Raw genomic sequence first — 12,075 nt, 5'->3', positions numbered from 1 at the left:
TGATACCTAGCTTCCTGCTGGAGAGGCGTGCGCGTTGAGTGTATTATTTGTCCCGCAGCGAGTTTTGATATTATCTTTTGCTCCACAATCGCTTTTAGCCAGTTTGTCACGCTCGGCTGCCTCCAAATATTCTGCTCTCCAAACAGGCTGGGCTCCACAGGCCACCTCAATGCACTGGGATGAATGAGATGTTTAAGGCAGTTTAAGCCGTGTGAAATGCTCATGACCCCTCGCAATTTAGAACCACACAGAAGTGGCCCATTGAGCCCACGGTGTCCGTGCTGCCTCTTTCGAAAGAGCGACCCATTCATAGCTGTTTGGAGGAGCAATCCATTCAGTCGTATTTAACTGCCTACCCCCACCCCTGCAAATTATTCAATGATTCCCTTTTGAAGACATCTAGCCAGTTATCTGAAATATAATAAAAATAGTAATCCTTGCATTTGATATAGGGTCTTATCACAGAATATATAAGTGGATTGATGGCATTTTGTAGGCGAAAGGCGGCAACCAATCGTGCACCACAGTATCCCACAAATGGTCGTGGATTGAGTGACCAAATTATTATTCTTTGAAGGGTTTATTAGCTCTGGCTAATCGACTAGCAATGGGGTTCCAAATTGCTGCGAGGCAGACAGAGAGGCGGGTGGAGTGAGGAAACTTGCCTAAGGTTTTGCCCCCACTCTGCACTACGGGAGTCGAACCCGGGTCCTCTCGTCTGCGAGGCGGGGTGCACCGACGATTTTGGCTGCTAAACTTTCAGCGATACCAACAAAAATCGCCTTCATAGGTGAGCGTAACTAAACGTTTCCATGATCTCCTGTAAAGCAATTTTATCGTCAGGTTTCACCAATACATGTTCGACAACAATAGTGGTAAAGTACACCCTACATATATAATATACATCACCGTATATAAAATATTATACTGTACATCACCTCGTACCAACCAGGGAGAAAATGTTCTTGGGAGCGAAACAAATTAGCACATTAAAAAGTAGCCACAATTTCACAGCTAGAGCACTGGCTGCTTTTTAAGCAAGTTCAAAAGAGGTTTCCTTCATTATTCTGTATTAAGGCAAAGTTGTGCTAACCCGGCCTTTCGATGATGGGCCCTTATACCAACATATTATCCCTCCCTCCCTCCCTCCACTTAATACCGCATTTCTATCTCTAATAATAATAATAATCCTTGCATTTGACATAGCGCCTCATCATGTCGTTGAGACGTCTCAAAGCCCTTCACAGAATGTACTGTAAAATTAATTGAATGTGTATTATTTAATTGAATGTGTATTACTCATTTGTATGGGAAACGCACACAGTCAACTGCGCACAGCAGTGTCCCCACACAGATTTTTTTTGTAGGGATTATTGTTACTTTTGTAAAGCGATTCGCCAACTTAGGCGCCCCCCAAAAAAACACACATACGCACACAGGGTTTGCAAATTTGGGATTGCTTTGGAATGCAGCCAAAAGTCAGCAGACAAGACGGACGCCGTTATAAACCTGGCGTAATTTACAATAAAACGTATATTCCTATTAGGCACCTGGACGCATGGTTTAAAAAAAAATCAGATCCCCTTAACACGATTCCCCCTTCACCCCCCAATCATCACACGCTGAATTATACTCGAGCTTAGTATCCCCCACCCCCCATCGCCCCACCACCCGCATTGTAATTTTACGAAACAATGCAGCAGCAAAGAAGACACGTGGGTTGTGTTGAGGTTTACTCTAGTCTGGTGCAGTGTAGTGCAGGCCACCATTAATGGACCCAGTCTTTGGGAGTTCGTAGCACCTCCAGGATCTTGGCTTCCCTCGTGTTCTTGGCAGGATTTTTCATGTATTCCCACCTGCAGGGCAAAGCGCAGGTGGCAACGTGAGCAAACTGCACAACCCTCCCCCCACACCCCCGGCTCTCTCTCTCTCATCCCTTCAAATTAGCAGAGAATAACTTACATACACTCCACACCCCCCCACCACAACCGGACACATTTCAACGGTAACTTGCATTTATATAGCTCCCGGAGCGCAGGGTAGCGTCCCGGAGCGCTTGACCAGTGGTGGAGCCGGGTGGGGGCCGGGGGGTGTGGAGAGAGAGGGGGAGGTGACCGTAGGCACGGGCGATGAGGGAGGTCCTCAGGCACGACCTGAAGATGGGGAAGGATGGGGCAAGGTGGAGGGATGGAGGAAGAGTGTTCCAGAGTTTCGGGGGCGTAGTGGCTGAAAGCGCGGCCACCGATGGTGGAACGGAGGGCTCGAGGGCCAGAGCCAGTCGAGCGGGGGCAGCGGGTAGTAGGTTGAGAGGGTAAGAAAATTGGAGGGGTAGGGAGGTGCCAGGGCATGAAAGGATTTGAAGACGAGTAAGAGGATTGACATTCGCACAAATCTCTGTGGATGGGAGTTGGAGCCAAAGGCTCATCAATGTGACCCCTCCCACTCCCCTCTCTCCCCCACCCCCCACACACAATTCGAAAAATAGCAGGGTCTAGATTTTTGGATTTCCAGGAATCTCGTTCAATCCTCTCCCTATCCAGAAGTGGACTGCATCAGAGCGAAGACCCAGATTGGACAGGAATGTGGGTTGTGTTGCAAATAAGAGCCATTTGTTGAAACTGCTCAAAAGCCCTTCATGGGTCATCGCTGCCGAGTGCAGTGACTGCCTGTTTAGGAGGCCAAGTTGGATGGGAACGCGAGTCAGGAAGCTTTACACCAATGGTTGAATTTACAGGGAGGTTTTTCTTTTGGTCAGCCTTGGTGTCTGACACGTGCGGACACCCATCACCGCACTTAAGTGTATCTAAACCAGGCTGAGAATTCTATGTATCCCACCTACACATGGAAATCCCAGCGAGAGATTGTTGGAATGGAATCCGCACTCTCTCCCTGGAGAGACGCATCCTGCTTACCTAATTCCAGAGAGTATTAGTCGCAGGGTGGAAATAGCCCAGGCTTGGGGGACCCCAGAGGGGTAACTGCTGGAGTCCAACCAGCTAAAACCGCGTATCTTGCCATTGACGTCGCTGTCAGGTAAGCTTTCCCGTTGCTTATCCAGCTTGGACCACCCTACCCATTAGGGCTTTGGCTTGCGGGGTTAACAGGAGTTGAGTGGGAGGATGCCCTGCCCCCGGGGACTGAAGGTACACGGGAGGTAAAAGACGACTGGAACACGTAAAATGAGTGAGGCTACATGCAATATTCTATGGATATTGTACGTATTCTATGTGCATGTTTGCTTGTCTCAGATTCATGATTGAAGACTTCCACGAGAGAAAACACGATGAGACCCAGAGATTAACGCTCGTCTTGACCAGAAACCTCGTCAACAACTGAACCTTCATTGTTTCGTCTTCCCCTCGACATCCTGCGGGCCGGGCACACGTAGCATTACAACCTGGTCAGTTCCACTGTACCATGTACATGGATCCAAATCCTTAACCAACAACAAGGATCAGTCTAATATGCCTCCAGCCTCAACACTCGTCCGAACTACCTTACCTGGCCGTGAGCGGCAGAGACATCAGGATGCTCTCGATCCTGGATCCAGGAGTTGCCAGGCCAAACTTAGTCCCTCGGTCGTAAATCAGGTTGAATTCCACGTACCTGCAAGGGTTGAGACGCACGTCATTAGTGACGGCGGAGGCACCGTACGACAATCTTAAGTCCCTACGGCTCCCCTCATGCTGTAAAAACGCCAGCGCAGGAAAAACACAAGCTGTTGCTGCATTTCACACAACGCTCAACGGGAGTTGATGCACTGTGAGGAGCGGGCACTAAACAAGCCCCCGAGCCTTCTGAACACCTGCTCCACCATTTCTGTCCACTCACTTCGACCATTGGTACAGAAATCTAAACAAGTTAGGTTAGCGCTGAAATCTAAGATCCCCTTCACTTAGAGGTACCAAATCACCTCAACTGTATTAGACAACAACAACAAATTACATTTGTATAGTGCCGTCGGGAGGACTTCCCAAGGCTCTGGACAGTTGAGGATTTGGACCCGAGCGGGTGGGGGGGGGTAGGGGTGGAGGGCAGGGAAGGTAAGAACCCGGTTCCTACTTACTGCTGAGTAATGATAATCCTTGCATTTGATACAGCGCCTTATCACGTCTTCGAGGCGTCTCAAAGCGCTTTATACTGTAAAGCGAATTGATCGTGTCACTTGTGGACGAAACGCGGCAGCCAATTGCGCACAGCAGCGACCCACAAAACAGCCGTAGATCGAGTGCCCAGATTATTCATTTTGTTTTTTGAAGGGATTATGACCCCCGGAAATGCGATCCGTCCATCGACTAACAGCCGGGTTTCCTACTTACTGCTACTTACAAAGGCGCCGTGCAGTTAGGAAACTTGCCTGAGGTTTCGGGAACCGAGGCAGGCTTAGAGACACCTTTAGAGTTCTGCTTAACCCACCTGCCTCTTCGAAGCTGCTGCCACTCCTTTTCCTCCGGGGTAAAGGGGTCCTGCAGGTGTTTCTTCACAATGGGAATGTAACAGGGAACCACGGCTTTGGCACAGCTGCGTACAAAGCTGAGGAGCTCCTCTCTTGGGGAAGAGTCCAAGTCATCGAAAAAGATGCCGCCCACACCTCTCCGCTCCCCTCGGTGCTTGATCACAAAGTAATCGTCACACCTTTTTGGTTGTAAAAGAAGACAAAAAACAATATATAAGTTAAACGTTAATAATAAGAAGAATCCTTGCATTGAATATAGCACGTTATCACGTCGTCAACAAAGCGTTTCACAGGTTATACTGGAAAGGGAATTGACTGTACAGTTTGTAGGTTTTAAACGTGGCCGTCAATCACGCACGGCAGCGTCCCACAAACAGCGATTATTATCCCTGGGAAAAGTGATCCGCCAATCGACTAACAACCGGGTTCCTACGGACTGCTGGATAAACAAAGGTAGGTGGAGTAATGAAATTTGCCTAACGTTTCACCCTGCCTGGAGTCCTGTAGCTCAGTGGTTAGAGCACTTGCATCGCAAGCGAGAGACCTGGGTTCGATTCCCAGCAGGGAGAAACCTTGGGCAAGTTTCCTTACTCCGTCTTCTCAACGACGTGAAAAGCGCTTTGAGCGCTATGTCAAAGCTAAATGCAGGGATTATCCCCCAAAAAAACTCCTTCCACAAGCAAGGATCTCAGTCTGGCTTGACCCAACTTCAATCTCATTTCGTAGATATCTTTTCTCCCAGCAAAGAAAACTCCCTTCGAGCCGATTCATTCTTTGTTGTCACCCTCACAATCTCTAGTTTTTAATCTCAGCATCTGCGTCCACATAAACCACCACCCATTTGGGCACCGTTTTTGAACCCTGCAACAATTTGAGTTTCCCAGAAATGGTGAGTGTCTTTCTCCTTAGTCACGAGTCGTGGCATCAAACTCTGATCTGAATGTCCCGCCAACTCACTACACAATGACAAGTCGTTGACAAGAAACCAACCGTTCCTTCGTGTGTCCTCAGATAAGAGCTTCTCGGCCTTAGTGCCCGAGATCTACATTCGCACACTTACTGCAGCTGTAATCTCATGAAACCACGGAAAAGGTTTATTCCCTCAGCAGTGCCTTATCGACCAGTCTGGGTATGCAAAAGCTGGGGCTCAGCACATTAACCTCAACCTTGGACCCGAGCTGGGGGTTGGGATCAGGAGGGGTGGAAGGCAGGCAGGATAGGATGGTGACATTGCTGCATTTGCCACATGCGGAAATCCATCACCATGCTTAAGAGTACCCAGAGCTAACTGAGAGTTCCCTTCAACATGGAAGTTTCCTTTTGTCTGGAAATAGAAACTGCAACACACAGACCTGTCATTAAAACACGTCTCAAAGCGCCTTTTTTATTGCTGGCAAAACACAGCAGCCAATTGCACATGGCAGTGCCCCAATTATACTATTATTGTGTCTGTGCCGACTTCCTCAAGAGCAATCTTTTCAGTCCCACTTACCTACCCTTTCCCCCGTACCCCTGTCACAATAAGCTTGTGTGGTTAAAGAACAATGGGATCAGCAGGGCTTTTGAGTCATATAATAGTAATAATCCTTGCATTTGATATGGCGCATTATTGTGCCTTCGAGACGTCTCAAAGCGCTTTACAGAATATACTGTAAAGTGAATTGACTGTATTTTGGGATCCTGCTTGTGACGAGTCAATTTTACTGACAAACTATTTTCCATAGAACAAAAAAAAATCTTTCCTTCCTTCCACACACACACACCAAACCTATACAGGGACACACTAACAAAACCCACTGAATGGAGTAGAAACTAGCGTCTCGAGTATTAGAAACAAATTGTCCACGAAGAGTAGAATATCCCCAAGTTTCACCCTCCCCACCGTCCTCCCCGTCCTTATAGCTTCAAGCAGGACATCGAGCCGCACACTGACCACTTTTTAAAATCCGGGTAAAACTTTGGGTTGTGCTGGTCGCAGGCCTCCTTCAGGGTTTTGTGAAAGTGAACAGCATCAGCCTCATCCAGGTAGGTGGGGGTCAGGTCAGTACCACCACCAAACCACCAAACTTTCTTACCTACATGAAAGACAGAAGGACATAAGAATGTGCCAGGCCAAATAAGACCAAGGTCCATCCAGTTCACCTTCCACCACCAGGAGACGGGTGACTAAACTGGTCCCGTGAGCTCATCAGGTGCTTTGTTTTTGAGAACAACCAAAGTTTAGACACCCCCTTTTTTTTTTTTTTTCTTCCTCTATGCCACCTGCCCCCACCACCCCAGCCCCAAATAAATAAAATTATAATAATTTGGTCACTCAATCCACGACTGTTTGTGGGACACTGTTGGGTGCAATTGGCTGCCGCGTTTCGCCCACAAAATATATAGTCATTTCAGTTTACAGTATATTCTGAGAAGCACTTTGAGACATCGCGAAAACGTGATAAAGTGCTATATCAAATGCAAGGATTGTTATCATTAAGGTGGGGGAGGAAATAATAATAATAATCCTTGCATTTGATATAGCGCTTTTCACGTCTTCTCGACTTCTCAAAGCGCTTCACAGAATATGCTATAAAGTGAATTGACTGTATGTTTGTGTGGGAAATGTGGCAGCCAATTGTGCACAGCAGCGTCCCACAAACAGTCATGGATTGAGTGACCAAATTATTATTATTGATTTTTAGGGATTATTGTCCCCAGAAAATGATCCGCCAATCGACTAACAACCTGGGCGGAATGCAGCAGCCAATCGATAGTATGTCCCTGTATAAATTTGGTGTGTGTGTGTGGAAGAAATGAAATACACAAATCATTTTGAACTTTGTCTGTTAACATACCAAGGTCAGAGAACCTTTTAACTGACTGAGGATACTTGTTTTATTTAGAAGCAAATATCTGACTTACAATAATAATAATCCTTGCATTTGATATAGCGCCTTATCACATCTTTGGGATGTCTCATGGAGCTTCAAAGAATATACCGTAAAGTGAATTGACTGTACGTTTTTGTGGGCGAAACATGGCATTCAATTGCACACAGCAGTGTCCCACAAACAGTCGTGGATTGAGTAACCAAATTATTATTATTATTGATTTTTAGGGACTATTGTCCCCGGAAAACAATCCGCCAATCGACAAACAACTGGGCGGAACGAACAGCCAATCGAAAGGATTGCTCTTGAGGGAGCCCGGTACAGACACGATGGGCAAAATGGCCTTCTTCTATGGGCACTCAACCACAGTAGTGGTGGTCTCGCTACCCCTTGTGGTGCTTGCAGCTCTGTTGCATAAGCATATGGTCTGTATTTCTTGAGCTTAGAAGGTGACCTGATCGAGGTATTTAAAATAAAGGAATTCGACAGGGTAGCTACAAAGAAACTATTTCCTCTGGTGGGGGGTGGGGGAGGAAAAAGGTGAATTCAGAACTAGGGGGGCATCATCTTAAAATTATAGCCAGGCCATTTAGGAGTGAAATCAGGAAACACTTTTTTCATGCAATGGGTAGTGGAAATCTGGAACTCTCTCCCTCCCCCAAAAGGCTGTGGCTGCTGGATCTATTCACATTTTCTAGGATGAGGTGGATAGATGTTTGTTAGTTCGGGGTAATAAGGGATGTGGGGCAGTTGAGGTACAGATCAGCCATGATCTAATAGAGGGGTTGGATGGCCTTCTCCTGTTCCTACGTTCAGCTTCTGTGCCTTTGCTACCAAACCGAGTTACAGACACAATACGGTGAGCTCTCTCCAAAGCCACTCACAGGAATCCAACGACAGATGGGACATTAAATACTGCACCTTCTTTGTAAAGCTTTGTGAGAAGAGTACTTACCGTCTGCTTCCACAATCTCAAAGTATCGGTAGTTGAAATGGATGGTGGGGATGTGTGGGTTCTTGGGATGGATCACGGAACTCACTCCCATTGCGCAGAACGGCAGCTTGCCTGTAGTTCCCCCAAAACACAGCACATCACGACTGAGTGGCAGAACTCTTCTCATCGCTTTCGTTAAACGTTTACCCCCTTAAACATTTCAGGTCTTGCAACGATTACTAGGATTTCCCCTCCCATTGACGTAATAATCCTTGAAAATAATGAAGCGCCTGATCACGGCCTGGAGACACCTCAAAGCGCTTCACAGAATATACCTTGAAGTGAATCGACTGTACATTTTGTGGGCAAAATAATTGCGCACCGCAGCGTCCCACGAACAGTTGTGGAATTGAGTGACCAAATTATTATTATTTATTTTGAAGGGTTTATTATCCCTGGAAAACGAGCCGCCAAATCGACTAACATCTGGGTTCCTACTTACTGCTGGGTAAACAGAGGCGTGTGGATTATGGAAACTTGCCGACCATTTTGCTGTACCCGGGAATTGAACCCGGGTCCCCTCGCTTGTGAGGCGAATGCTCTGAATTTTTTTTTAAATTGTAATGTATATGAAAGGTTAGCGAGTCCGTATTTGAGCTGAGCAGGAAACAATCAAGAGAAATCTTCGACAGTTTCCGACACAGGCACGTATTGTGTTTTCTGCTCTGTACACTTTGCTGATGCAATCTAACCGGTTATATGAAGCTTCTCCCGTATGAAGTCTATCAGGGAGGTCCTACTGAATCTATTGGACATAATATCTTTCAGTCTCATGATGATTTGAGAGCGAGAATGATAAGAACCCAACAGGGTACTGTACGCTGACTCACTCACATAGCACATACAGCTCTGACCAACGCACCCATGTTCCCTCTTGTACATGTCTGGGTGTCAGTGTACAAAAGCCTAGGAGCAGATGATCACATTCGAAGCACCAGCCGACTGTCATCCCTAACTCTGTGTGTATGTCTGTGTGTGTGGTGGGGGAATAGGACTTCAATAATAATAATCCCTCCAAAACAAAACAACAATAAATTGGTCATTTTCAATCCACGACTGTTTGCGGGGACGCTGCTGTGCGCAATTGGCTGCCGCGTTCGCCCACAAATAAACAGTCAATTCACTTTACAGCCTATTCTGTGAAGCGCTTTGAGACGTTGAGAAGACGTGAAAAGCGCTATATCAAATGCAAGGATTATTATTATTATAATTCAACATTCAGGAAATCTCTGGCTCTGCAGCTCAAAGAAAAGATGAACCCGCCAACAAGAATCCCTCCCTCTCCCCCGCCACACACCCCCCCAAAAAAACCCTATTGGAATTAGGTCAGCAGGATGCGTCCCTCCAGGGAGAGAGAGCGCATTCCATCCCGACAATTCATCTCTGGGATTTCCATGTGTAGGTGGGACGCGTGGAATTCTCAGTCTGGTTTGGAGACTCTTTAAGCGCGGTGACGGGTTTCCGCACGCGTCGCACAGCTGACCGCCCCCTCCCCACAAAATGAAAACTCATCCCAGCGACTCTTACCATCTTTCGATTTCAGTGACTTTCCCCGACTTCTCATCTGCTGAGCAGATTCTTGCGAAAGGTTACCAAACACAACCGAGACGTTGACTCCGGCTTTCTCGAACACTTTTCCATCCTGGAGCACGCAGCTTATGCCACCGCCGCCTGAAAAAACAAAACAATTAAGCGTTTTGTCGCAGTCCTGAAGAAAGTAGTGTATCGGTTAGAGCCCTCGCCTCGCAAGCCAGAGGACCCGGGTTCGATTCCCGGACAGGGCGAAACCTTAGGCAGGTTTCCTCACCCCGCTCGCCTCTGTTTACCGAGCAGTGTGCAGGAACCCGGTTGTTAGTCGATTGGCGGATCGCTTTTTCGGGAGTAGTAACCCCTTAAAAAGGGAATAATCATTTGGTCACTCAATCCACGACTGTGGATTTGTGGGGACGCCGCCGCGTTTCGCCCACTAAATATTCAGTCAATTCACTTGACAGCACATTCTTTTGAGACGCCTCGAAGACGTGATGCGGCGCTGTATCAAATGCAAGGATTATTATTATTACTACTACTACTACTACTCAGGACTTTATGTTTTAAAAAAAAAGGTGTACTTTCTGCAATGATGAAGGGCAACCGCACCTCACCCAAAAAACGAAACACCTTTGTGAACTTTAATGAACTCCCCCTTTTCAGACCGAAGCCAACGGAACAAGTTCCTCGGGACGTCACGAAGCGAAGCCCTCGCTCCGAGACGTCTCAGCGAGGCGATAAGGCACTGCGGTACGCGCAAGTGTTACCGTTACAGGTTACCGCCACTCGCGTTACCGGATCTGGCTCGACCGGCGCGCGGCTCTACAGACGCCCACGTAAAAACAGAGCAGCCCTGTAGCTCAGCGGCGCGAGCGCGAGCGACCCCGGGCTCGTTTCCCCGGCCGGGGCGTAAACCTCGGGCCGGTTCCCCTCGCCTCCGCGCGCCCGACAATAACCCCTCCAAAACCGAAAGGGTAACAACTGTGTCGGCGCGCGTCCGCGGCCGTCGGGCGGCGGCGGGGACGGGCGCGGGTCTACCGCCGCGCGCCAACGGCTCCCGCCTGGCGCTCGGCGCCACGCGCGGGCACGGCCGACCCCGATTAATCGCCGTCACGCGCCGCCCAATTAACAATGAATCGATGGGTCAACTCTGGATGGGTCAGTCGGCCGGTGTGACCCGCCGGGCGCTCCGAGGCGCGGCGTGGACGGCGCCGCGTCGAACGCGCGGGGGGGGGGGGGGGATTACCATCGTCGCTGATCATTTTTATTATTATTAATGATCATTATTATTATTATTATTAATAGAGAAAAACAGGGAGTGGGAGGGGGTGGGGGGGGGGGAGAGGGGAATAGGAATGGGGAAGTCTGCACGTAGGCAATGGACTGCATTGGAGGGGGAGAGAGAGAGAGAGGGGGAGAGGGGGAGAGGGGAGGAGAGGAGGGGGTAAAAAAATATATATTTTTTTTTGGGGGGGGTGAGTGTTCATGAGCGACCGTTTTTTTTTCTCTCTCTCCTCGTAAGGACCTTCTTTCCGATCCCACCGGTCCACTCGGAAGGCCCTCCCGCCCTCCAGTCGGCTCAGGGCCCGGCACACGTCGCCCTGCACCTCCATGATCAGCAGCTCCATGGCGGCCCGCGGGTCCCCGGGGCTCCGGGTCAACCGCTTCAGGTCGGTCACCGGGCGGGACATGAAGCCCCGGAGCAGCTCCTCCTCCCCCGGGACCGACCCCTCCTCCTCCTCCTCCTTCTTCTTCTCCTCCTCCTCCTCCACCACCACCGACGACGACGAGGACGACGACGACATCTCTGCCCGTTGCAGACCGAACCCCAACCCCAACCCGCCGCCGCCCAACAGGGCCGCCATCAGCCACCGCTTCCCCGAGCGCGGCTTCCCGACGGCGGCGGCGGCGGTGGCGGAGGAGGAGGAGGAGGAGAGCGCTCGGGAAGCCCGACACCAGCCCGACACCCGGGCGGCGGCGGCGGCGGAGGAGGCGGAGGAGGAGGCGGGAGTCCAGGCCCAGGCCCAGGTCACCGAGGACAGGCCGCAGCGGCCCAGGCGGGTCCTGGCGCGGGGCGAGAGGAGCAGCGGCAGCAGCAGCGGCGGCGCCGCCGGTAGCGGCGGGAGGGGGGGCATCGCGGCCTCTCGGGCTGTCCCGAGAGCGGCTGCTGCGCGCGGGTGGGGGAGAGAGAGTGGGACCAGAGGCGACGGAGAGAGAGAGAG

At 49.7% G+C, this 12,075-nt stretch overlaps 1 protein-coding gene across 1 annotated transcript; it reads right to left on the bottom strand.

The window, feature by feature from the left end:
• Positions 1–1,391: 1,391 nt before the first annotated feature.
• cpox (coproporphyrinogen oxidase) lies at positions 1,392–11,731 on the bottom strand. The gene is made up of 7 exons (XM_042334295.1): positions 11,379–11,731; positions 9,851–9,994; positions 8,285–8,395; positions 6,390–6,531; positions 4,417–4,635; positions 3,502–3,606; positions 1,392–1,856 (listed from the first exon to the last, which is right to left on the bottom strand). The coding sequence occupies exons 1-7, from the start codon at positions 11,716–11,718 to the stop codon at positions 1,769–1,771; spliced, it is 1,149 nt and encodes a 382-aa protein (XP_042190229.1). The 5' UTR covers positions 11,719–11,731; the 3' UTR covers positions 1,392–1,768.
• Positions 11,732–12,075: the final 344 nt, after the last annotated feature.

Source organism: Callorhinchus milii, unplaced genomic scaffold, assembly GCF_018977255.1.
Source record: "Callorhinchus milii isolate IMCB2004 unplaced genomic scaffold, IMCB_Cmil_1.0 Scaffold4, whole genome shotgun sequence".
In the NCBI taxonomy this organism is placed as follows: Eukaryota; Metazoa; Chordata; class Chondrichthyes; order Chimaeriformes; family Callorhinchidae; genus Callorhinchus; species Callorhinchus milii.
This window is presented reverse-complemented; position numbering and strand designations above follow the sequence as displayed.

Coding starts and splice junctions, on each gene's coding strand:
- cpox (XM_042334295.1), bottom strand. CDS start 11,718: ATGGCGGCCCTGTTGGGCGGCGGCGGGTTGGGGTTGGGGTTCGGTCTG. Junction 6,532..8,284: donor TGAGATTGTGGAAGCAGACG/GTAAGTACTCTT, acceptor TCTTTCATGTAG/GTAAGAAAGTTTGGTGGTTT. Junction 1,857..3,501: donor TCTCTGCCGCTCACGGCCAG/GTAAGGTAGTTC, acceptor TTTGCCCTGCAG/GTGGGAATACATGAAAAATC.